At 41.6% G+C, this 27,705-nt stretch overlaps 1 protein-coding gene across 1 annotated transcript; it reads right to left on the bottom strand.

Annotated features, from left to right (window-relative positions):
* Window positions 1–18,538: 18,538 nt before the first annotated feature.
* Window positions 18,539–23,111, bottom strand: LOC123419668 (WUSCHEL-related homeobox 12-like). The gene is made up of 4 exons (XM_045107207.1): window positions 22,596–23,111; window positions 21,338–22,438; window positions 18,888–19,126; window positions 18,539–18,722 (listed from the first exon to the last, which is right to left on the bottom strand). Exons 1-4 carry the CDS (start codon window positions 22,717–22,719, stop codon window positions 18,717–18,719), a joined length of 1,470 nt encoding a protein of 489 aa, XP_044963142.1. The 5' UTR covers window positions 22,720–23,111; the 3' UTR covers window positions 18,539–18,716.
* Between the last annotated feature and the right edge of the window lie 4,594 nt (window positions 23,112–27,705).

Here is a 27,705-nt window from a genome sequence, read left to right as displayed (position 1 = left end):
TCCCTCTTGATTCAAGTGATTATTGTACTCAGACAATCTGAGAACATGCTCAACAATTGAGCTTTTCTCCTTTACTTTGTAGACAAAAAATCTTGTCGGAGGTCTGATACCTCTCAACAAGGGCACGAGCATGAAATCTTAATTTCATCTCTTAGAACATCTCTTATGTTCCGTGACGTTTCAAAACGTCTTCGGCGCCTTCCCTCTAAGCCATTAAATATTACGCACTGAACTATCATGTAGTCATCACAAATGTGTATGTCAGATGTTCGCAACATCCACAGACGACGCTCGAGGTGCAGCACACTGAGTGGCGTATTAAGGACATAAGCCTTATGCGCAACAATGAGGACAATCGTCAGTTTTATGGACTCAGTCCGCAAAATTGCTACTATCATCTTTCAACTAAATTTTCTCTAGGAACATATAAAAAACAGTAGAGCTATAGCGCAAGCTACATCATAATTCGCAAATATCTTTTGACTATGTTCATGATAATTAGAGTTTAACTAATCAAATTACTTAATAAACTCCCACTCAAAAAGTACATCCCTCTAGTCATTTGAGTGGTACATGATCCAAATCCACTAACTCAAGTCCGATCATCACGTGAATTGAGTATAGTTTCAGTGGTAAGCATCTCTATGCTAATCATATCGACTATACTATTCATGCTCGACCTTTCGGTCTCTTGTGTTCCGAGGCCATGTCTGCACATGCTAGGCTCGTCAAGTTTAACCCGAGTGTTCCGCGTGTGCAACTGTTTTGCACCCGTTGTATGTGAACGTTGAGTCTATCACACCCGATCATCATGTGGTGTCTCGAAACGACGAACTATCGCAACGGTGCACAGTCGGGGAGAACACAATTTCTTCTTGAAATTTTAGTGAGGGATCACCTTATAATGCTACCGTCGTTCTAAGCAAAATAAGGTGCATAAAAGGATTAACATCACATGCAATTCATAAGTGATATGATATGGCTATCATTTTGTGCTTCTTGATCTCCATCACCAAAGCACCAGCATGATCTTCTTGTCATCAACGTCACACCATGATCTCCATCATCGTGCCGCCATCGAGGTTGTCGTGCTATCTATGCTATTACTACTAAAGCTACGACCTAGCAATATAGTAAACACATCTGTAAACACAAACGTTGGTTTAAAGACAATCATATGGCTCCTCTCTGTTGCCGTAGCATCGACGTGCAAGTCCATATTAACTATTACAACATGATCATCTCATACATCCAATATATCACATCACGTCATTGGCCATATCATATCATAAGCATACCCTGCAAAAACAAGTTAGACGTCCTCTAATTTGTTGTTGCATGTTTCACGTGGCTGCTATGGGTATCTAGTATAATCGCATCTTACTTACGCAAAAACCACAACGGAGATGTGCAAATTGCTATTTAACCTCTCTCCAAGGACCGCCTCGGTCAAAACCAATTCAACTAAAGTTGAAGAAAGAGACACCCTCCAGTCATCTTTATGCAACGAGTTGCATGTTAGTCGATGAAACTAGTCTCTCGTAAGCGTACGAGTAATGTCGGTCTGGGCCGCTTCAATCCAACAATACCGCCGAATTGAGAAAAGACTAAGGAGGGAAGCAAATCGAACATCAACGCCCACAAAACCTTTTGTGTTCTACTCGAGATAACATCTACGCATGAACCTAGCTCATGATGCCACTGTTGGGGAACGTTGCATGGGAAACAAAATTTTCCTATGCACACGACGACCTATCATGGTGATGTTCATCTACGAGAGGGAGATCGGATCCACATACCCTTGTAGATCGCTAAGCGGAAGCGTTAATAAACGCGGTTGATGTAGTGGTACGTCTTCACGATCCGTCCCTCGAACCGTCCCACGATCCGTCCCACGAACCGTCTCGCGATCCGTCCCACGATCCTTTCCGATCTAGCGCCGAACGGACGACACCTCCGCGTTCAGCACACGTACAGCTCGATGAATATCCTAGTAGATATCTATAAAGTGTATGGTCGGATAAATATCTTAATAGCGATTTGTATTGTATGATTAGGTATGCAAAATTTAAAGAAACTCCTAGAGTACAAATTGAACCATGGGCATGATACTTCACTAGCTTTTTCGTCGACAAATGTGTCCTACAAGTTACGGTGAGTTCAATAATAAGTTTGACTATGTAGGGATGACCAGTAAGAAGTTGATCAGAGAGAGGCTAGCGGCTTGATATTCTTCTTGTTGCATATTAGATTGTTTTTTCCTGATTGGTATATGGTATAGGTCTATGGTGTGCCGTGCTCGTGCAAATTGACTTTTGTTCTTGTAAGACATCCAATAGTCTCTTGGATGTGCTGGACAATAGTACACTGGTTACTTGTATAATTTTGATTAGGGGGCCTCGTTCTCATGAGGCCGTGGTTGGTCACCTTGTTTGTCCAGCCTATGTGACGGCTCTAGTGGAAATTTTCAAAATAACCTATACATGGAACTGGACTTGTTTAGCGACTATCAATATACTAACAATTACTGCATCACTGTTTTGTGGTTCTATTTGTTTCCAATATATGATCACACCTATGATTCAACTCATGTGCTTATAAAGTCCCGCAGCTCGACCATACTTCGTAGGTTCACATCATGTGCTTATAAAGTCCCGCAGCAACGCGCGGGGTATCAACTAGTATACTAGAGGTATTGAGGGTTTTTGACAATACAGAAATCAGCCACGGCTGCCTCTCTCTCTCTAAATCGATTTCTTCTCTAGTCTAGTTCGGCGGTGCTTAGGTGAAGCCCTGCTGGATTAGTTCACCACCACCACCACCACGCCGTCGTGATGGATAACTCGTCTACCTCTCCGCCCCTCTTGCTGGATCAAGAAGGCGGGGATCGTCATCGAGTTGTACGTGTGCTGAACGCGGAGGTGCCGTCCGTTTAGCACTAGGTCGGGATGGAACGTGATTGGATCGCGGGACGGATCGTGATGAGACCGTGTGACGGGCTGCGATTTGGATCGCGGAGATGTTCCACTACATCAACCGCATTATATACGCTTCCGCTTAGCGATCTACAAGGGTATGTAGATGCACTCTCTCCTCTCGTAGATGATCATCACCATGGATAGGTATTGCGTGAGCGTAGATTTTTTTTGTTTCCCATGCTACGTTCCCCATCAGAACCCATTCCTTTGCATGACCTATCTTTTTCATAGTAAATAGTTGAAACCACTTAGCATGAGTAGCAAATGCTTGATCCTTGTTGTGCCTACCCATTCATGCTTGCTTACTGTGCATGCTATGCTTAGAGTCGTGTCAGGTCTGATCCATCTCGGCGATGAATCAGAATGGATATGTTCATGTCTTGCTGTGTGAGATTTAAGTGTGTGAATCCAATTTGGTAAAGGTAGCGATGAGAGGTCATGTAGGAGTACATGGCGGGTTGTCTTATTGGGATCGTCTTTAAAAACTGAGTTGTGTGTATGTGATCCGAGACTAGCTACTACCATACGTTGGGCCCTAAATATGACCCTCCTCGACTTATTAATCGTCTTGATCTCTGCCAGGAATTGGAACTAGTTTCTCGTATTTGTAGGACAAGTGTTAGCAGCCGTGTTTAGCGCTTACCGACGGGGCGGTCTTTAGTAAGGTAGATGCAGAGTGGCACGGTGTACCAAGCACATCATTTGGGTTTGTAATAGAAACTTCAGACAAAATTCCTTGCGGGTTCAATCTCCAATAGGCGCTAAACCTGGACTAGAGTCTTCGTTGGTCTCGAAAGGGTCAACGATGGCAATAGAGAGAAGCCATAACTACGAACGGATGCAAGTTTTTAAAAATGATGGCAATGGTGTGTCAAAGCAATGTGGATGATGTGATGAGGAACGCGACAAGCAAATAATTAACACGGCGATAACGAAATAAATGGAAGGCATCTAGAGAATCGGTCTCAGGCTGTTAAAGGGGTGGAGTACCTGAGTGCTCCCAATTCTCTTCCAAGTATAATAGGGCTATACGAATGTTTATATGTCACTTTTGCATATATGAAGAATAGACAAAAAAAGAGTGTGCTCTCATGCAAGAGTCATCCTCTATGTGTGCTCCAAGACAAAAGGACTAGATACATATGAAAGAGTGAAAGGAAAAGGTGAAAACGATGACTTGCCTAATACGCAGCCCTATTATATAACTTCTACTAATAGTGACACCTTTTAATGATATGTCAACCATATAAAACCAAGTGCTTTATTTAGCATTAGTCGTGCTCTTACTTCCTACTTTGCACTAACTTATAGTGTAGGGATGCGTTCATCCTACCTTACACCAAATAAAGGAGTGTTCTTAATTCTCTCATAATAATTTATTTAATTGGAAGGTTTTGTTCAAGACTAATTAATTAAAAAGACTACCATTTGCATTATATAAATTTTTGTGGGTGATGCATGAAATTTCTCTACCATTTATTATGTTCCCAAGAACTAGTGAGACCTCTACTCAATAGATTTTAATACAAAATCGTTGTGGCGTGAAGATAAGAGCACGTCCAATTGATTCTTGAAATCATGTAAGTTAAAATAAGTATACTTTATACAAAACTTTTATGCCTTTTGTAAATTATTTATAATACTATAATTTTAGTGAGTATATTTTTATTAAATAGTTATCATAGTTAACGACATAATAATGGTGGTTTTAAATATCATTTATACGCATATAACTTTTATCATTAGAAAATACACTTGCATTGTGAAACGTTTAAATTGTATTTACAAGAACTTGCTAGCTTTCTACTCTTTTGAGACACTGCCCCTTGACAAGATCTTGAAACTGTATACCCTTAGATAACAAAATGGCATTGCTCCTTCAGTTAATTTACAAAGAATATAGTTATGTATATATATATGTGTGTGCGCGTCGCGCGTGCATATACATACCTAATTATCTATGAATATTGTAGTAGATATCTATAAAGTGTATGGTCGGATAAATATCTTAATAGAGATTTGTATTGTATAATTAGGTATGCAAAATTTAAAGAAACTCCTAGAGTACAAATTGAACCATTGGCATGATACTTCACTAGCTTTTTCGTCGACAAATGTGTCCTACAAGTTACGGTGGATTCAATAATAAGTTTGACGACATAGGGATAACCAGTAAGAAGTTGATCAGAGAGAGACTACACTAGTAGAAAAAGGGCATTTAGCCCCGGTTCGGTTGAACCATTAGTCCCGGTTCGCGAACCGGGACTAATCAACCGAGACTAATGTTAGCCCCGGTTCGGCCCCGAACCGGGGCTAATGTCCTTCCACGTGGCAGGGCTGGGAGCAAGGGGGGAGGGGTATTAGTCCCGGTTCGTATTACGAACCAGGGCTATTTCTTCGCTGTTTTTTTCGAGCAATTTTTGGGTTTAGGGTTTTGCACTAAATTGGATGGGGCTATTTTGCTGTCCCCTATTTTCCCATTTATTTGTTTTGGGCATTTTTTAATTTTTATTTTGCACTAAATTAGATTGCACATACACAACAATAAAGGAACAACTATATTACACATCGTCACGAATATATTACACCATCTCATCCGTCGTGCTTTGTCGAACGTACTTAATTACAAAATGTAGACACGAGTTACATGCACATATATGCATCTTTTTTACACTATAACATTTCATATCATTGTCATCGAATGGCAATAGTATTCTCCCTTGGGATCTAGGACCTCTGCATCAAAGAATCCGGGAATTTTCTCTTGAATTGCTCGTACACGTTCTTGTGGTAGAAGATCGTCCCGCAACCGTTCGGTCTAATTTAAAGAATGGGTCAGTATATATATATCAATGAAACCGAACAGAATTCACGGTAATAAAATAAAGCTGTGAGTATTATTTATCGTACTTCGTTTTTTTTTATGTCCCGAGTTTTGCCCTTCTCATGGGTCGTGTGGCGAATGGACTCGCAAACATAGTTCCACATAAATTGTTTCCGTGTTCCTGCCTCAAGAACTTTACGAGAATAGAGTTCAATCAAAAACATAATCAATAATTATAATGGTATTGAAACTAGAATAAAGAGATGCGTGGATCTAGCTAGTAGTTACTTACATCTATTTTTTTTAATGTAAGCTCTGGCTTGCAATCACCCCGAGCCTTGGCGGTGAACCGTTTCCAAGCCCTGCCAAGAAAATAAAATGAATAAAGGAGTTCTATGTTAATTCCTTGCTACCAGGAAATGAACGAGAAGTTGCCGATGTAGTGCCATAATGATTGAAATTACCTCTGCAGGCATTCCTGCAAGTTCGTCCATTCAGTGAGGGGTGTGCGTTTCTGGTCCATGACTATTACTTGTCCATTGTCAGATATAATGATTAACAAAATAAAGTGAAACCTGCGCGCGCGTAACGAGTCAATTATACATACACTTATAATAACATCGAGTAAGCGAAAATAGAATGTGTGTATAGTAACACTCACTTGAAGTTGTAAGGAAATAGTATTTCCCTTTTGGTACTGTAAAACCTTAACGCTTGTACCAAGTTATTCTCTGTCTCGCGGGGATTCGTTTCGACACTTTGGTGATGATTGTGATTTGGGTCAATAAACCCAATGTCAAAGATTTGTCCTCTTTTGCATTCGAGAATCTTCATTCTGCAAAATTAATATAGTGATGAGTAAGATTATACATGCAAGAACGAGTTGAGTAAGACTTAATGACATAAATTAATAATACTTACAAACAATAGGCACTGATGATAGATTTGTTGAGGGTGTCTTGTTTGTATAACTGAAATAATTCTTCGAATTCAATCATCATCACGCCTTGTCCAGTCCCGAAATGCTCGTCTGAGCCAGTTTTTCGATTGAGCACATGCTTGCATGTACCAGTCATGCAATCTTCGCATTTTTGTTGGTAGCTCTTTGACTAACTCAGGTTTGACCAGAGGACGCCCGTACCAGTACATGTATTCTACGTCAGTGAATACCTCCAAATGGTTTAAGTACTCATCAATAGACATGCCTTGAGCCTTGGCCTTTTCTCTGTAGTTTGCAAGAAATTCCGGATCGATCTCAGCTGTTTCATCATTCCTCTGCTGGACCGCAGCTCCCTCGAGCACACATTTGTATTGGAATACACTTTGAGCGGGGGGCACGATTAGTTTTTCTGTTGTCCGAGCTGGGCAACTGATTTCCCGCTGGACGTACTACTCTTCAACCGCTGCTTTTTTGCCTGAGCCGACTTGATAATAGAGCGTTCATAGTCTGCTCGCAACGGTGGCGAGGGATCTTCAAGGTTTTTCAGCATTTTCACTACCGCGGCGTGCTCTCCTGGGATGGCCGGATACTTTGGCTCTTTCGATTTATTCTTTTTAGCCACTTTAGCCTTCCACTGTTCATGATGGGCGTCTGCCCTCTTAATATTGTCCTCTCCAGTATAGTCCCAAGGTCTCTTCACCATATTCTTATGACGTACAGTTGGGAGGGGCGACAACTTACGTTTTGGTGATCGGATCCCCTTCCCGCGTGATCTTGTACCGACTTGCAGTGCATACCGGGCATTTATCCATATTCTCGTACTTCTCACCGTGGTAGAGGATGCAGTCATTAATGCATGCATGTATCTTCTGCACATCTAATCCAAGAGGTCAGATAGCCTTCTTTGCTTCGTACGTAGTCTCGGGCAATTCGTTATCCTTTGGAAGCTTCGGCTTCAATATTTTCAGTAACTTCTAAAATCCCTTGTCACATAAACCAGTTTCTGCCTTGCATTTCAACAGTTCCAGCGTGGTACTGATACGTCTCCAACGTATCTATAATTTTTTATGGTTCCATGCTATTATCTTGTCAACTTTGGATGTTTTATATGCATGAATATGCTATTTTATATCATTTTTGGGACTAGCCTATTAAATCAGTGCCTAGTGCCAGTTTCTGGGTTTTTTCGAGTTTTTGACCTTTTTCAAAACGGAGTCCAAATGGAATAGAACTTTCGCGATGATTTTTTGGGACCAAAAGAGACCCCCGAAGCTTTGGAAGAAGGCCAGAAGAGCCACGAGGGAGTCACAAGCCCAGGAAGCCCCCCCCCCTAGGCCGGGCCTAGCAGGCTTGTGACTTCCTCGTGGGCCCAACTGACGTAATTCCATCGCCATAAATTCCTATAAATACAGAACCCCCCCCCAAAGAAACCTAGATCGGGAGTTCCGCTGCCGCAAGCCTTTGTAGCCACCAAAACCAATCTGGAGCCCATTCCGGCACCCTGTCGGAGGGGGAATCCATGTCCGGTGGCCATCTTCATCATCCCGGCGATCTCCATGACGAGGAGGGAGTAGTCCACCCTCGGGACTGAGGGTATGTACTAGTAGCTATGTGTTTGATCTCTCTCTCTCTCTCTCTCTCTCTCGTGTTCTTGAGATGCCTTGATCTCAATGTACCACGGGCTTTGCTACTATAGTTGGATCTTATGTTGTTCTTCCCCCTCTCCCTTCTTGTAATGAATTGAGTTTTCCCTTTGGAGTTATCTTATCGGATTGAGTCTTTAAGAACACTTGATGTATGTCTTGCACGTGTCTATCTGTGGTGACAATGGGATATTCATGTGAGTACTTGATGTATGTTTTGGTGATCAACTTGCGGGTTTTGTGACATCGGGAACCTATGCATAGGGTTGGCACACGTTTTGACTCTCCGGTAGAAACTTTGGGTAACTCTTTGAAGTTCTATGTGTTGGTTGAATAGATGATTCTGAGATTGTGTGATGCATATCGTATAGTCATGCCCACGGATACTTGAGGTGACAATGGAGTATCTAGGTGACATTAGGGTCTTGGTTGATGTGTGTCTTAAGGTGTTATTCTAGTGTGAACTCTATGATGGATTGAACGGAAAGAATAGCTTCCTGTTATTTTATTACGGACTGTTGAATAGATCGATCAGAAAGAATAACTTTGTGGTGGTTTCGTACCCGACAATAATCTCTTCGTTTGTTCTCCGCTATTAGTTACTTTGGAGTGACTCTTTGCTGCATGTTGAGGGCTAGTTATATGATCCAATTATGTTATAATTGTTGAGAGAACTTCACTAGTGAAAGTATGAACCCTAGGCCTTGTTTCCACGCTTTGCAATACTGTTCGTGCTCATTTTTATCATTACTTACCTTGCTGTTTTTGTAATTTCAGATTACAAAAACCTATATCTATCATCCATATTGCACTTGTATCATCATCTCTTCGCCGAACTAGTGCACCTATACAACTTACCATTGTATTGGGTGTGTTGGGGACACAAGAGACTCTTTGTTATTTGGTTGCAGGGTTGCTTGAGAGATACCATCTTCATCCTACGCCTCCCACGGATTGATAAACCTTAGGTCACCCACTTGAGGGAAAATTGCTACTGTCCTACAAACCTCTGCACTTGGAGGCCCAACAACGTCTACAAGGAGAAGGTTGCGTAGTAGACATCAAGCTCTTTTGTGGCGCCGTTGCCGGGGAGGTTAGCGCTTGAAGGTATATCTTTAGATCTTGCAATCGAATCTTTTAGTTTCTTGTTTTATCACTAGTTTAGTATATAAAAGAAAACTACAATAAAATGGAATTGAGGTTGCCTCATATGCTTCATCTTTTCAATGTCTTTCGTGAAAATGATGGGAAGGAAAATTGTGCTCAAGTGCTAAAAGAAGAATTACATAGAATGCTTGGCATAAAATATGTGAATAATGAGCATGATTGCAATGTTGTTAGTATGAATTCTTTGAATACCCATGATTCTAATGATATGCAAAGCCACAAGCTTGGGGGTGGTATGTTTGATGAAGATGATCTTTTTAGTTCCCCCACTTTGAGCGATCAAAATTATTATGATGAAAGCATGCCCCCTATCTATGATGATTATTGTGATGATACTTATGCTATAAAGAAGAAAGATGATAAAAATTGTCACAATTTTGAGTACCCTTTTACTGAACATTACTCTTTTAATGTGGAAACAATTCATAGTGTTCAAGTCTTTTATGATACTCCCACTATTAATCATGAGGATAAATTTGCTATTGTGGAGAGTAGTAAAATTTCTATGCTTGTAGATCATGAAAATAATGCTTTAGGTGCTGGTTATATTGTTGAATTCATTCATGATGCTACTGAAAATTATTATGAGAGAGGATCATATGCTTCTACATATTGCAATAATATCAAGCTTCCTCTCCATGTGTTGAAACTTTTGAAGTCATGCTTGTTTTATCTTCCTATGCTAGTTGATTCTTGCTCCAATAAATTGTTTGATCACAAAATCCCTATGCATAGGAAGTGGGTTAGACTTAAATGTGCTAGTCATATGCTCCATGATGCTTCCATTATGTTTCAATCCTTATCTTTTATGTGAGCATCATTGAAATCATCATGCCTAGCTTGAAAGGCACTAAACAAAAGTGCTTGCTGGGAGACAACCCAATATGTATCCTTACTGTTTTTGTGTTTTCACATGATTAAGCTACTGTATTAATCTTGTTTTATAGCTTTTATTTCAATAAAGTGCCAAGTAAAGCCTTTATGATTAGTTTGGGTGATAGTTGTTTGATCATGCTGAAAAAGACGGAAACTTAGCGCTCGTGAAATCATTTCTAATTTCTATCCAGAGAGTGATTTTAGGTTGATTCTTTTTGCTGGTGATTGATATACAAATTGCCTTAATTTTCATAGTTTTTTCAGAATTTTTGGAAGTGCATAAGTATGGTTAGCATTCAGATCATTACAGACTGTTCTGTTTTTGACAGATTCTGTTTTCAATGCATAGTTTGCTTGTTTGGGCGTTTCCATAGATTATATCGAGTAATATAAATTGTGGAAATAGTAAGATACAGTAGGCATTGTGTGAAAATAATTATGAGTCTTATTTAGACAATACCCAAGTGATTGATTTTCTCGTTATCATACTAACCCATCTCACGAAGTTCCGTTAAGTTTTGTGTTGTGAAGTTTTCAAGTTTTGGGTTGAGTTTCGATGGACTATGGAACAAGGAGTGGCAAGAGCCTAAGCTTGGGGATGCCCAAGGAACCGCAAAGCCATATTAAAGGACACCAAAAAGCCTAAGCTTGGGGATGCCCCGGGAAGGCATCCCCTCTTTCGTCTTCAATCCATCGGGAACGTTACTTGGAGCTATATTTTTATTCACCACATGATATGTGTTTTTCTTGGAGTATTGTGTATTATAGGAGTCTTTGCTTTTTGTTTTTTCACCTTCATCCTTGCTGCACACCTTTTTGAGAGGGACATGCACTCATCGTGAATTTGTTAGAATACTCATTGAGCTTCGCTTATATCTTTTGAGTTAGGCAATTTAGCTCGCGTGTGCTTCACTTATATCTTTTGAGCTATATAACTTTGCTATAGTGCTTTACTTAGATCTTTTTAGAGCAGGGCGGTGTCATATTTTGAAGAAATAAAAACTCTCGATCTTCACTTATATCTTTTTGAGAGTGCTCTCTCTCAGTAACTTGGTAATTGTCTTGTGCTATGAAAGTAGTCCTAAAGATGATAGGCATCCAAAGAGGATATAATAAAAACTTCCATATTCAAGTGCATTGATTAGTAAGAGAATCTTGATTCCTAACAATTAAGTTTTGAGATATGGATTTGGTAATATTAGAGTTACGTTAGTAGGGTGTTGTGAATCTAGAAATACTTTTGTTGAAGTTAGTGATTCCCGTAGCATGCACGTATGGTGAACCTCTATGTTAGGAAGTCGGAGCATAATTGATTTATTGATTGTCATCCTTTGTGTGGCGGTCTGGATCGCGCGATGGTTAATACCTACCAACCCTTCCCCTAGGAGTATGCGTTTAGCACTTTCTTTCGATTACTAATAAAACTTTTGCAATAAGTATATGAGTTCTTCATGACTAATGTGAGTCCATGGTATAGATGCACTTTCACCTTCCACCATTGCTAGCCTCTCTAGTGTCGCGTAACTTTCGCTGGTGCACAAACCCACCATATACCTTCCTCAAAACAGCCACCATACCTACCTATTATGGCATTTTCATAGCCATTCCGAGATATATTGCCATGCAAATCCCACCGTTCCGTCTCATGACTTGTGCCATCACTTTCATATTGCCATTGCATGATCGTAAATAGCTAGCGAGATGTTTCAACGTCATACGCTAAGCTAGATCGTTCCACATCCTGGTACACTGCCGGAGGCATTTCATATAGAGTCATCATTGTTCTAAGTATTGAGTTGTAAGTAAATAAAAGTGCGATGATCATCATTATTAGAGCATTGTCCCATGTTAGGAAATAAAAAAATAAAATAAAAGGCCAAAGAGCCCAAACAAAAAAAGGGACAATGCTACTATCTTTTTTCACACTTGTGCTTCAAAGTAGCACCATGTTCTTCATGATAGAGAGTCTCTTGTTTTGTCACTTCCATATACTAGTGGGAATTTTCATTTTATAACTTGGCTTGTATATTCCAATGTCGGGCTTCCTCAAAATTGCCCTAGGTCTTCGTGAGCAAGCAAGTTGGGTGCACACCCACTAGTTTTCTTTTTGAGCTTCCATACACTTATAGCTCTAGTGCATCTGTTGCATGGCAATCCCTACTCATTCACATTGGTATCTATTGATGGGCATCTCCATAGCCCATTGAAACGCCGAGTCAATGTGACCATCTCCTCCTTTTTCCCTCAGAACCTCTACCACACTCTATTCCACCTATAGTGTTATATCCATGGCTCACGCTCATGTATTGCGTTGGAGTTGAAAAAGTTTGAGAAAGTAAGAGTGCAAAAACAATTACTTGGCCAATACCGGGGTTGTGCATGATTTAAATTCGTTGTGTGGGGATGATGGAGCATAGCAAGACTATATGATTTTGTAGGGATAACTTTCTTTGGACTTGTTATTTCAAAAGTTATGATTACTTTGGTAGTATGCTTGAAGTATTGTTGTTTTCATGTCAATAGTAAACTGTTGTTTTGAATCTTACGGATCTGAACATTCATGCCACAAGAAAGAAGTTACAAAGGACAAATATGTTAGGCAGCATTCCACATCAAAAATACGGTCTTTATCACTTCCCTACTCGAGGACAAGCAGGAGTTAAGCTTGGGGATGCTTGATATGTCTCCAACGTATCTATAATTTTTTATGGTTCCATGCTATTATTTATGTCAACTTTGGATGTTTTATATGCATGAATATGCCATTTTATATCATTTTTGGGACTAACCTATTAACTCAGTGCCTAGTGCCAGTTTCTGTTTTTTCCGAGTTTTTGACCTTTTTCAGAACGGAGTCCAAATGGAATAAAACTTTCGCGATGAATTTTTTGTACCAAAAGAGACCCCCCAAAGCTTTGGAAGAAAGCCAGAAGAGCCACGAGGGAATCACAAGCCCAGGAGGCCTGCCCCCTAGGTCGGGCCTAGAAGGCTTGTGAGCTCCTCGTGGGCCCAACCGACGTAATTCCATCACCATAAATTCCTATAAATACAGAAACCCCCAAAAAGAAACCTAGATCGGGAGTTTCGCCGCCGCAAGCCTCTGTAGCCACCAAAAAACCAATCTGGAGCCCGTTCCGGCACCCTGCCGGAGGGGGAATCCATCTCCGGTGGCCATCGTCATCATCCCCGCGATCTCCATGACGAGGAGGGAGTAGTGCACCCTCGGGACTGAGGGTATGTACCAGTAGCTATGTGTTTGATCTCTCTCTCGTGTTCTTGAGATGTCATGATCTCGATGTACCGCGGGCTTTGCTACTATAGTTGGATCTTATGATGTTCTTCCCCCTCTCCCTTCTTGTAATGAATTGAGTTTTCCCTTTGGAGTTATCTTATCGGATTGAGTCATTAAGAACACTTGATGTATGTCTTGCATGTGTCATTAAGAGTACTTGATGTATGTTTTTGTGATCAACTTGCGGGTTTCATGACATCGGGAACCTATGCATATGGGTTAGCACACGCTTTGACTCTCCGGTATAAACTTTGGGGCACTCTTTGAAGTTCTATGTGTTGGTTGAATAGATGATTCTGAGATTGTGTGATGCATATCGTATAATCATGCCCACGGATACTTGAGGTGACAATGGAGTATCTAGGTGACATTAGGGTCTTGGTTGATGTGTGTCTTAAGGTGTTATTCTAGTACGAACTCTATGATGGATTGAAAGGAAAGAATAGCTTCGTGTTATTTTACTACGGACTCTTGAATAGACCGATCAGAAAGAATAACTTTGTGGTGGTTTCGTACCCGACAATAATCTCGTCGTTTGTTCTCCGCTATTAGTTACTTTCGAGTGACTCTTTGTTGCATGTTGAGGGCTAGTTATATGATCCAATTATGTTATCATTGTTGAGAGAACTTCACTAGTGAAAGTATGAACCCTAGGCCTTGTTTCCACGCTTTGCAATACCGTTCGTGCTCACTTTTACCATTAGTTACCTTGCTGTTTTTGTAATTTCAGATTACAAAAACCTATATCTACCATCCATATTGCACTTGTATCACCATCTCTTTGCCGAACTAGTGCACCTATACAACTTACCATTGTACTGGGTGTGTTGGGGACACAAGAGACTATTTGTTATTTGGTTGCAGGGTTGCTTGAGAGAGACCATCTTCATCCTACGCCTCCCACGAATTGACAAACCTTAGGTCACCCACTTGAGGGAAAATTGCTACTGTCCTACAAACCTCTGCACTTGGAGGCCCAACAACGTCTACAAGGAGAAGGTTGCGTAGTAGACATCAGGTACTGAGCTTTGTGCTGCCATCTTCACAATTTGGGTACAATAACTTTTTATGATCCTTTAGCATGGCCTCCAACTTCAGCTTCTCCTTTTCTGTATAGCATTCTCTCTTTGCATCAGAAATGACCCGACCAAGACTGTCAGCGGGCTCATCTGATGTCGGTTGTTCTTCACCTCCTTCTTCATTGTCTTCCATTGTAGTATCACCGTGTTCTTCAGTGAACATATGGTAGTTGTCATCGTCATCTTCTTCTTCATTGTCTTCCATCGTAACCCCGTCTTTCTCCGTGCATGGTCCAACAATAATATGTGGGCATGAAACCTCTCTGAAGCAAGTGGAGATGAATGACTTTCGAGCTAGAGTACTCCTTCCGGTTTCGACAACCAACACATGGGAAAGACATAAAATTATCCACTTTGTTTGCCTCAGCCACATCAATAAATTTATGCAGGCCTGCAATAAATCCGGAACTGCTTCGTTCGCCGTACATCCATCGCTTCCGTGCATCGATCTGGCATCATACATGAATAGTGAAATGACCACCATACATTGACACATGCAATATTTTTGTATCAATTACACATGAAGAAGGTTGCTAACCTTGGTAGATGATACCATTTCGTGTGAACTTTAGTGTGACTCGGGCATTAATTAGTCCCGGTTCGTAATATACTCCGAAGTGCGCCGGTCACCGTACATCCATTAGCGGTTCATCTCTGTTATGAAATTAAGTATATCAAAAAATCATTGCAGAACATCATGAATAAAGAAATGACCAAATTAATACAAGTTCATCATCACATTAAAACCAAAGCTCAGTTGTGATCAAACGTTATTATTGCAAAAATAAATACATAAAGTTCTCTCATAAAACAACATACAACTATGTAAAACATTTAAATGCAACAACAAATGCGATCAAAATCACAACTAAGGTAACAATTGGCCCAACAGCATAATGATACCAAGCCTCTTTATCAATGGCATATTTTCTAATATTCCTAATCTTCAAGCACATTTCATCCATCTTCAAGCGCATTGCATCCATCTTCAAGCGCATTGCATCCATCTTCAACAACATCGCATCGATCTTCATCTTGCGATCATCGATGACATCGACGACATGCAACTCTAGTTTTATATTCTTGTCCTCAATTATTTTCAATTTTTCCTTCAAGTATTTGTTTTCTTTTTCAACCAAATTTAACTTCTCGAGAAGAATTTCTATGTGGGTTGGAATTTCCGGTTCACATACCTCCTAGATTAAAAAATATGTCACGTTGGTCGTCATAATTGTCATAAACAATAAATAAAATAAATAGTTATAAAAGATAATATATACCAAATCCGAATCATAGACAGGACGAGGGCCGACGGAGGCGGATACCAAAACCATCGTACTATATAATAACAAAAAATAATGAAAGTAAGTAATTTATACAAGTATGTATCTAAATCATACAAGTAAGAATTATTTTTTTCTTTTAAAAAGAAGACAAGAACAAGAGCCTCACCACCGTGATGCTCGCGACGAGATCGGCGTGGGGCGATCGACAACGGTGAGGACGGGCACGGGACGGCACCCTACACATGTGCAGACTCTAAGAAGTTAATTTGAGCATTTCAAATGAGCTAAACTAACAGTGACAGATGAAAGGATGAAGTAACTTACATTTTAAAACACTTGTGGAGTTGGTGCACGGCCAAACCTAGACAAATATTGAGGAAAATGAAGTTTGGATGTCGAGTTTGGAGAGGAGAAAGCTTAACTAGTGTGGCTCAGGCATTTCATCGAACACGTCAAGTGCATGAACTAGAGTGGCAAGGGTGGCATTGGCATGGGCACACTTCAGACAAAAAACAGAGGAGAGTGTGGGCAGGGGCGACGGTATACATAGACAGAACTTTAGTCCCGGTTTTTGTCTAAAACCGGGACTAATAACCTACCCTTTAGTCCGAGTTCGTGCCACAAACTGGGACTAATGCTTCACGACACGTCACCTGGGAGTAGCTGGATCTTTAGTGCCGGATTTTTCCCCAAACCGGGACTAGTGAGGTGAACTGAACCGGGACCAATGTCTGACATTGGTTCCGGTTTTGATTTAAACCGGGACTAATGGTCTTTCGACCCTCGGCCGAAAGATCCTTTTTCTACTAGTGCTAGCGGCTAGATATTCTTGTTGTTGCAGATTAGATTGGTCTTTTCCTGATTGGTATATGGTGTCGGTCTATGGTGTGTCGTGCTCGTGCAAATTGACATTTGTTCTTGTAAGACATCCAATAGTCTCTTGGATGTGCTGGACAATAGTACACTGGTTACTTGTATAATTTTGATTAGGGGGCCTTGTTCTCATGAGGCCGTGGTTGGTCACCTTGTTTGTCCAGCGTATGGGGCGGCTCTAGTGGAAATTTTCAAAATACTCCTATACCTGGAACTGGACTTGTTCAGCGACTATCAATATACTAACAATTACTTTTAGTCTTTTACCCAAATTTCATGGAAAATGCCTAATTTCCTCACGCATGCCCCCTTCACCGTCTATCAGGGGTGGCGTCGGGGGTCTTCTTAGGTCTTCACATGAATACCAAAGATTTGGTGATGTGCCTGTATATTGTAGCTATATTTCCATATATTAGTGGTATTTAGTACAAACAAAATTCAATGAATACCATGCCGATGGTTCCTGCCGCCTCTACTGCCGTCTATGCAACATCAACGATTGATCATCAATGGGTCACTCACACTTGTACACACAAAACAAGAAAAAAGAACAAAGTATGTGAACATACATTAGAACGATTTGGAATTTAATTTAAATGGAACGAGAAATGGATGGTGTTATAGATCGACTCAACGGTGACCCTGAGCCCATCGATGGGACCAGGTTGCAGGTGTGCCATAAGCAGCACGACCACCTCGATGAACTATGTCACGCCCAATAAGAAATCGTCGATGAGTTACTTCCATGACGCGGAAGGAGCATCAACCCTCTTGGCACTACATTGCTACATCCGAAGGGGGCTATGTTATGGAAATTATAACAAAGGATATATGCGAGAATGGCGTTTTGGCTCTCGGCCTCCATGGAGGCTGAATTTTTGAAAAATTCAGAATTCTTGGTTTAAAAAAAACTGAAAAAATGTACAAATAAACAAGGATGTGAGCCGTATGTGTGTAAAATTTTAGGTTGAAATACTTTGAACACAATCTGTATAAAAAGTCAAATTTATGGTCTGAAAAGATCATGTGTTAAAAAGTCTTAGATTTATCTTTTATGCACATCCCTCATTTCAACGTATTTAGTCCTGAACATTTACACACTATATATTTTTTAGAGTTTTTCAAAATGTAAAAATATGATTTTTCATGAAATTTGAATTTTGCATTTGAAGGCCTCCATGGAGCTCGGCCTCTAAAAGCAATTTTCGGATATATGCATGCTTATATATCACTTTTGTCTATATGGAGGAAAGAGACAAAAAATGAATGTGCTTTAATGCAAGAGTCAACCTCTATATGTGCTCCAAGACAAGAAGGCCAAATACATATGAAAGAGAAAAGAAAGAAGAAAGTGAAAACATTGACTAACCTAATAGGCACCCTATTGTATAAGTTATTAATAATGATAGCTTTTGAACAGTAACACAAGATAAGAGGATGCTTAAATCTTAATACCACCACTGAATAGTAACATGCATGGGGCGGCTTATTATAACATGAAACTAAGCCAACATAACGTACATGTTAGAAGAGATGATCACTAAAAAAAGAGTAACACAAGACGCTCCATTAGAAGCTAGTAGATCGACATACTGACTGAAGCTAGCTATATATATATATATATAAGGACTTGTTTCCCTTGTAGGAGTAGCAACTAGGTAGAAATGATAACTATAATTCGCCTTGCCAGAATTCTCCCGCGCGGCGCCCTTGACCCAAGACGTACACAGCATCGGCGATCGATCTTCAGCGGGTCACTCACATCTGCACACGAAAATAAGACGTGAAAAATATGTACTGCAGATTACAACGACGTAGAAATCAATTAAAATCTAGGCGAAAATGGCACTACAACTTATTAGTGATTGGTCAATTAATCTAGCTAGTGAAGGAGAGGACACGTAGACAGAGAGAATGAGCTGCACGTACCAGGACGTAGTAGATGGCGCCGTTTTGGAGGGGCTCGGCGGTGACACCGGACCCGTCGACGGGGACGGCCTCGCCGGTCTGCCAGAGCAGCACGGCCGCCGGGCCGAACAGAGCCTTCACGTCCATGCGCGCCATCGCCGGCACGGTGTAGCATTGCACGGGGGCGTCCGGCCGCCCGGCGGGCACCGCCACCACCGTCGCCGCGCCTCCTCCGGCCAGCATCCCGGCGTCCAGCAGCCCTGCTCCACCGCAAAACAGAAGCACCAAAAGCTAATCAGACGTGCAAGCACTGCAACAGAAAGCTGCAACGATTTATGACCTGCATATACGATCGAGAAGCCTATGGTTGCATGTGCATGCAGTGCAGTGCGCAGGAGGAGATCCAAGCGGGCAGAGGCATCTTCTTCTGACCCGGGCCGGGAGGCGCCATGCACACGTCCAATCTCGGAAGCGACGCCACCATTGCGAGAAGGATTCAAGAACGGAACCAATGCAAAGCTGTGCATTCAAGTGCTCTGATTGCTTGCTTGGAGACCGGGCTATCTACTGGAATCGGAGTATAGCAGTTTTTTGACCGCCGTCGCTTCAATCCACTCAGCAACGTACGTGCGCCAATTAAACCCTCCCGATCGATCGACGCGTCCATCAGACGTTTTGCACGGCCTGGGAAGAAGCTCTGCCGTGACATGACCATACAGGCAGATCGATCGATCGATCAGTAACTGTTCTCTGAAGATACCCGCCTGACTACCTGCCTGAGCGCGTTCCCTGGGATCCCAGCCAGCTTTCGTGCTGGAAAGTTTTGTGTGCAGTGCAGGGCGTGATCTACTCTTCCCTATGATATAATGAAAACAGTGTCTTTTGGATCTATGGGCGGGAAAACTAGAGGAAAAATAGAAACGTTGTCTTTCCTAGGTCCATGCAGAAGGATGAAACAATAACATTGCCTTTGATTCATAGGAGAGCTTGAGGAAAAGCATAGTGTCACTTTTGTTTTTGCCAAAAGAAAAAAAAAAAACATAGTGTCACTATTCTTCCGTTGGATTCAAATATATGGAAGACAGGGGAAAGAAAATCTTCCTTTGTTTGGTTTTCAAAAGAAAAGTACAAAACTTATACAATCCATCCAAACTTTTTTTTTAATTCCAATGGACAAAAAACAAGGCAAATGTCAAATATTGCATAACCTTTTAATCTTACTTGTGCATATGATTTTACCTTGATCTGGCTACTCTTTATAGGATTCACGTGTTTTCTATTATCGAGAAAGAATATCAGTCCCACAAAATGTCTAAATTTGACTGCACTATATCATTTACTATGCTCGCGAAATCCTAGCATATTTATGTGTTATTCCCCCCTACGCCTACGTTTTTTGAATCAGGCAAAGCAGAGCTTAATTGATTGTCATGGTAGTCCTATTTTCCTTATTCTTTTGCATGAATACACTTAAACAACTAGCAGATTTTTTGCCTAAACTTCTTGCTAACAGAGTATATGTATTCCATCCGTTCATAAATATAATTTTTTTAAATATTCCATTACAGACTACACACAAATATATATAGGCATATTCAATTATAGGTTCGTTTATTTTATTCCGTATATAGTCTCTAGTAGGATTTCTATAATGTTTTAGATTATATAAACCGAGGGAGTAGTTATAATTTCCACTATGAATACGAATGATTTGATGCTTTTTCATGAACCTAGAAAATGAAGTGCACGCATGGATCGACACGTCTCGCTTGGCTCACAACAACCATGTCCTGTCCGCGTCCTTAGGGACACCAGCTCACAACATTTTGGCAGATTCAAGTTCCTACAGTTGGAGGAGCTGACAGGTTCCCCTATCCTTGACATGGAAGTGTCCCTGTACAGGCGTCAACAACAGCATGCACATACTCACAAAGCCATGACAGGATAGGTCTCTCTTGTACATGGCCTAACCTTGTCTCCTTGCCTGCGGCATGCTGGGTACGTCTTCGGTACGCACCACAACGCATGCATTCATCCGATCGATGGATTGGCCCTATGCGGCTATGCGTGCGTGCGTGCGTACGTACCATGCATGCAATGCAATGCAATGAAATCCAAAGCTACGGTCGAGTAGCACATGTCGTCGTCCGTGCTGTGCTAATCTATCGGTCTATGTGCCGTGTCGTATGATGGAAGTGGCAAGTACTCGGCTTTCTCCATTGGTGTCAAGCTCTGCTAGAGCCAAGCTTTGCATGCGCGCGGCAGCGGGTACATCGAGACTGTGACTGGGCAGGCGCAGCTATGCTATGCATGCACATGCTAAGCTCTGGCAAACTTATCATGGTGTGCCGTACGTGTGTGAGCAGCTAGCAATGCATGGCGGATTATGTATGGAATGATGGAAAACGTGCTACGTGGGATGGGGGTACATTCAAATTACTGGGTCGTGAACAGCTGAGCATAGTACGTACCTTGCAGATGGTCGGTGAATGCAGAGCTTGCGGCCGCGTTGCCGCTCGGCGGAGTGCATGGGAGGGCGGCCGCACTGACGTCTGCGCCGGCGGTGGCGCCGAGGCCGTAGTGGTGCTGGTGCAGTAACCCCAGCCTGGCCTTCTCGTCGTCCTTAATCACGGCGCTCACTGCGTCGGAGGGTGGAGCCGCCGCGACGTTGTAGTAGCAGTACTGGCCGCCGCCGCCGAGCCCGAGAAGCTTGGAGCAGCTCATGTCGGCGACTATCTCGTGCTGCCCTAACGCCGAGTCGGTGAAGAGGCCAGACAGGAGGTGCCCGTCAGGGGAGACCGCCGTCGGATGCGTGTGGGACTGCGCATGCGAGCCGAGGAAGCCGCCGAGCTCGGTGGCCGGCAAGTACTGGCACTGGCTCTGCGGCGGCCTCTGCAGGAGGAGCGGCGGCGGCTCCGGGGTGGAGGTGACAAGCTCGCGCACCGGCGTCTGCGTCGGCATGGACGTCATGGGATGGTTCTGCAGCTGGTAGTAGAGCTGGCACGCGGAGAGCCCAGGCGACGGTGCCAGTGGCGGTGCCGGGGCGAACAGGTCGATGGCGGCGGTCGACAGCGGCAGCATCGGCTGGGAGAGGGATGCGGCCGCGGCAGACGCCATGGCCGTCGTCTTCATGACCACCGACCTGCTGGATCCGGAGGATCGGTCGGAGGAGGATGACGACGAGGACGTCGGCGCCTGGAGCGTGCCAGACGGCGCGAGGAAACGCCTCGGCGGCGTCACGGGAGCCGGTGCAGGCGTCCTGGCCGCCAGGGACGCGCGCGTCACGGCGGCGCGGCCGCCGGTAGGCTGTTGGCCCTGGGCAGCGGCTGCGGCCGCGGCGGCGCGCAGCCTGTACTTGGTGCGGGACTTGCGGTTCTGGAACCAGTAGAAGACGTTGGCGTCGGCCACATGGCCATACTCCTGCAGACGGAGGCGGATGCGGCGGATCTCGTCGCGCGGAGGGTTGACGACGCCGGAGTTGAAGATCCCCTCCAGGATCCTGATCTGCTCCGGCCGGGGGTTCCACCGCGGCTTCGACTCCCCCGGGCTCCTCACGTTCTCCTGGTCAAGCCCTGCCATTAAGCATCCACAAACTGATCAGATCAGCTCGCCAGCAAACCCTAGCTTCTCTACACGCCCACAGATCACGCAACAAGCTAGATAAAACACGACACCCTGTTGCAAAATTGCAAATCACGCGAGAGGACGACGGACGGCGGCGAGAGATACCTGAGGAGATCAAGGAGGGCCTGGTGTGGGCGTTGCTCATGTCAGGCTGGTGGTGGAACTGGACGTCGCAGGCACCAGGATTGGACCTGAACATGCTCGGCCAGTGCTTGTTGGAGGACGCCATGGGTGAGCACGGATCGGGCTTAGCTGCGACCGATGATGTGATCTGAGAGTGGTAGCTGCTTTGATCTGCGCAGGAGGAGGATGAAGAACCCTATGGATCTGGCTACGGGTCTCTCCTCCTAACCTCAGCTGCTGCTTATAATGGCGTGGCACCCTCGCCTCAGCTACCTACCCCAGTCTGTGAGCAGTAGTTAATGTCACCGCCCATGTCATCCTTCCTTTTGTTTTGCTCCCTTGGACTTGGGCATGGATCCATGTGTGTGTGTGTGTGTATGAATGGGATGTGGATGTAGTAGTTGCATGGGGAGGGGAGGAATATTAAAGGGTGGTAGACTGGTACTAGTAGTCCTACTGCTCATAACTCATGGATGGATGCTTTGCTTGCTTGAGCTTGACTGCACACTGTTGAAGTGTTGAAATGGAAGAAGGTGCACTCACTGATTTGATTCCTCTGGATTCGATTGCCGAGCAAGGAATGCATGCATGGCATGCAAAAGTACTGCCTTTCTGCATGGCCTTGTATTAGCAGTGCTAGTAGTACTTTTGCACCGGAGGCTATGATTATGGGTATACCTGGCCAAATCTCCGGCCGGGCCGTGCCTTGGGCGGGGACAAAAAAAACCGTGGTACAAAACCTAGGCTCGAGCTCGGTCCGGCCCGACCGTCGGGTCTAATTTGTGAGCCCATCCCAGGTCCGAGCCCGACAGGCTTGGCCCGACATAGGCATACAATCAGGTTTGCACAGGCCCGGCCCGACGTAGGCATACAATCAGGTTTGCACGGGCCCGGCCCGACCCAGCCCGATTGTCGGGCTTGATTATTAGGCCCGAACTTGATCCGTGGGCAAGGTCGGGTCAGGCCGGATTGGGTTTTTTCAGAGTGGGCTGCCCATGGTTAGATATAATTATAGGCATACTGATTACTATTACTAAAAGTAACACTAACACATTATGAGTTAGGGCTTGTTTGGTTCATACAAAAAGTTTAGGAATGGAAAACTTTTCTATAACGAAGTTATTCGTTCGTTTGGTTCAAAGGAGTGGCGCAAAGAAAAAGTGGAGATAGAAAATAAAATCTTTGATCTCACATTCAAAGTTAAAAGGCACGTTTTTACAATTCCTACTCACAAGGTAAGATACTAGAGTCCATGGTGGCATATAATATTATAACAACAAGTAAATGATACTTTAGCGTGTGGTTTAACTATGATTTGACTATGTTTTCCAAGTTGACAAAATTCTTGTGCTTTCAACCCTTTATTTTGAGATTGCATTCCTGCATTTTTTTTACTATTAATATATTCCAGACATTGCGTAAAAAATAGAGTGAATGTTGTTTAGTAAGTTTGAAAATTGGTTGTTGTTTCTCGTTCAATTGTTAATATTGACCCGAGCAAGATATTCTAGTCATTTTGCACATGCATGAATCCCTTATACATGAATCAAATGGTTCTTAGAGATGGCATTCAAATAATTCATTATTAGTCGCCTCAAAATTAGCAAAATTGCTAAAATAAAGGTAGTCACATGGACTATCACAGAAATGGCAATGTTAACTCGGGAGCGTTCTTTGGGATGGGGTCCCAGGACGCCCCCAACATCCGTCTGATCAAAATCACATTGTCGCAGTTTTCTCAAAAAAAATATATTATATTATATACCCAAAATTGCCATCCTCTTCCAAAAAAATGCCGTCCCTGTATAACTAAAGCGACTAGCATAAACATTTGCAAATGTCCTCATTTTACGAGGAACGTTTGCCAGATATTGCGGCCGGAAAAAAAATCTTATATTTTGCAAGAAAGATTAAATGAATCACACATGGTGATGATAACTAAACGTGTCATCGCCTTGTGTATACATTATGCATTGAGATATATTTTGTTAAAAATCGATACTCACTTTTTCGGGTTTGAAGAATTCCAAAATACATGTCAGACCAATATTTTCATAAGAATAGTGGATTTAAAAACTTAGGATCCAAGGGTAATAATATTCATTCAAAGGAATGGGTGACAATAAAGATACATGGATTTTTCCTTTGGTTTGGGTTTCATAGGAAACTCAAAGGAATTTTAGGCTCGTTTAGTTCGCACGATTTTTAAAACGCATTAGTAGGAAATCACATAATTGGAGTGACGTGTCATGTTGAATCCTATAGTTTTAGTAAACCAGGGGAACTTGCAACAATGAATGTTTACTGCCACATGAAAAAACAAAAGAATTGTACAAAAGGTTTGAGTGGCTGAAAAATTCCCTCAAAGTAGAAAGCCAAGCCATTCTTAGGTACTTTCCATAAGGATTTCAATCATACAAAAAATGTAGGAAGAACTCCTAAGAATAATAATCCTTTAAAATTTCTATAAGGTTCCTTTGAGTCAAAGGAATTGTACAAAGAGTTTGGAGTGGATTGAAAATATCCTCCAAAATAGAGTTTAAAGAAATTCTTAGGAACTTTCCCTATATGATTCCTTTGAATCAAAGGAATTATACAAAAAGTTTGGGGTGGATTATAAATATTCTCCAAAATAGAGTGTAAAGCAATTCTTAGGAACTTTTCCTATATATGGTTCCTTTGAATCAAAGGAATTATACAAAGAGTTTGGGGTAGATTAAAAATTTCCTCCAAAAGAGTGTAAAGAAATTCTTAGGAACTTTTCATAAGGATTCCAACCCTACTGAAGGCACTTCAGAAAAAATTCCAAATGATTAAAATCCTCCAAAAATATGGAAATAATTTAAAACAAAACCCCCCTTAGGGCCTCTTTTATTTGCAGGATTTTACATGTCAATAGGAAAAACACGGAAATATAGTGACATGCCCTATTGTATCCTACATGACTATAAAAGTGCATGATTTTCGATGAAAGAGTGTTCGATAACACAGAAAAACGAGGATTCTTCCAAGAGGATTGAGTGGACGTAAACCTCCAAAATGTAGTACTAGAAAATTCTATGAAAAACTCCTAAGGATTTCAATCCTACAGATCAAATGAACACCATAGGAAAATTCCTTAGAATCCAAATGCTCCAAAAATCCTGTTGAATTCCTTTGAATCAAAGGAGCCCTTGGATTCATGTGCACAAAGAACAAGGAAAACACCATACGAAGTAGCCCCTCCTTTTTTATATTTACTCTACATATTAGATTTCACGGAAGTCAAACTTCATAAAGTTTGACCAATGTTAATAAAAAGAATATAAATATTTACCATTACAAATTTGTATGATGTGAAAGTACATTCAATAACGAATTTAATGGTATTGATTTGTTATTGTATATGTTAATATTTTTGTCTATAAACTTCATCAACGTTTACAAAGTTTAAATTTAACTAAAGCTAATACACAGAGTAAATGAAAAGAAAGGGGGTATAATTTTAACTTTATCTTACCTTTGCATGTGTTTTTGTTTTAATTTGACTATGTCTATTTGGATTCATGTGTTTTCCTATTCCTCCAAATGAAACAAACAATTATGTGAGTTCCTTTGTTTTCACTATCCTGTCATTTTCGTGTGCTTGTTATGTTCCCTTATTTTAACAATCATGTGAATTAAAGTGATTGTTTGGTTCATAAAAAACTAGAAGAAATGTATAGTAATAGGAAAATTTTCTTTAATAACATTATTTATTCCACATGCAGGATTCCAAAGAAATTGGAAGAACACAAGAATATGGTAGGACTGTATGTGCAAAAAAGAAGGATTGATAAACATATGATTTCAGTCAACTTTGGTGTTTGGTCGAAATTAATATTTGAAAAAAACACATGAATTCTAGTAAATATGGTCAACTCAAAATTAAACCAAACGAAAATATGTTGGTAGAATCCTAGGCCTCCTTTGGTTCAAACTTGAAAGGATAAGAATATGATATGAACAGGAAACTTGTAGAGAATGAGATGACGCATGTACCTCAAATCCTATGAATAGGAATAGTGAGAGAGATGTCCTTCGGTTCACATCATAGGATTTTCTCCGTGGAATCTAGACTAACGTTCATTTTCCTATAAAATGTGAAGGATATGAAGAATTCCTTCGTTGAAATAGGATTCTATTCCTACAAACCAAATGACTCTATAAGAATTTATCCTACATGATTCCTCCAAACCAAAGGACCTTGGTCTTGTTCTTCGTACATGCATGGGAATTGGACAACACGGTCCTAGTGGATTTTTCCTTTAGTGTGGATTCCATAGGCAACTCAAAGGAATTTTAGGGCTTTTTTTAGTTCGCATGATTTTTAAAATGCATGAGTAGGAAAAACACATAATTGGACTAACATGAAATGTCGAATCCTGTAGTTTCAGTAAACCACGGGAACATAGATAAATGAGTGTTTACTCCCAAGAAAAAAAGGAATTGTACAAAAGGTTTGAGTGGTTGAAAACTTGCGTCAAGATAGAATGCCAAGCCATCCTTAGGATTTTCCATAAGGATTTCAATCATACAACATGTGTGGAAAAAGTCCTAAGAATAAGGATCCTTTAAATTCCTATAAGGTTCCTTTGAATCTGAAGAATTGTACAAAGAGTTTTGAGTGGATTAAAAATATCCTCCAAAATAAAGTGTAAATAAATTCTTGGGAACTTTTCCTAACGATTCCAATCCCGTTGACGACACTTAGAGAAAATATAAATGATTAAAATCCTCCCAAAAAATGCGGAATTAATTTGAATCAAAGGTTGCCTTAGGGCCTCTTTGGTTTGCAACATTATCAAAACACGGGAATAGGAAAAACACGGAAATAGAGTACCATGTTCTATTGTATCCTACGGGATTACAAAAGTACATGAATTTCGATGTAAGAGTGTTCGATAGCATAGGAAAATCCGAAATGTTGTATTGAAGAATCAATGAAAAAACTCCTAAGGATTCCAATCTTACGAATCAAATGAACACCATAGAAAAATTCCTAATCATCCAAATCCTTCAAAATTCCTATAAAATTCATTATGCTTGAGTTTATCCCCCACAATTCTTGCAA

The sequence above is a fragment of the Hordeum vulgare genome, chromosome 1H, assembly GCF_904849725.1.
Source record: "Hordeum vulgare subsp. vulgare chromosome 1H, MorexV3_pseudomolecules_assembly, whole genome shotgun sequence".
Taxonomy (NCBI): Eukaryota; Viridiplantae; Streptophyta; class Magnoliopsida; order Poales; family Poaceae; genus Hordeum; species Hordeum vulgare.
Note: the sequence above shows the minus strand (reverse complement) of the source record. Positions and strands in the feature narration are given on the sequence as shown.

Coding starts and splice junctions, on each gene's coding strand:
- LOC123419668 (XM_045107207.1), bottom strand. CDS start 22,719: ATGGCGTCCTCCAACAAGCACTGGCCGAGCATGTTCAGGTCCAATCCT. Junction 22,439..22,595: donor GCCCTCCTTGATCTCCTCAG/GTATCTCTCGCC, acceptor GCTTAATGGCAG/GGCTTGACCAGGAGAACGTG. Junction 19,127..21,337: donor ATTCACCGACCATCTGCAAG/GTACGTACTATG, acceptor GCGGTGGAGCAG/GGCTGCTGGACGCCGGGATG.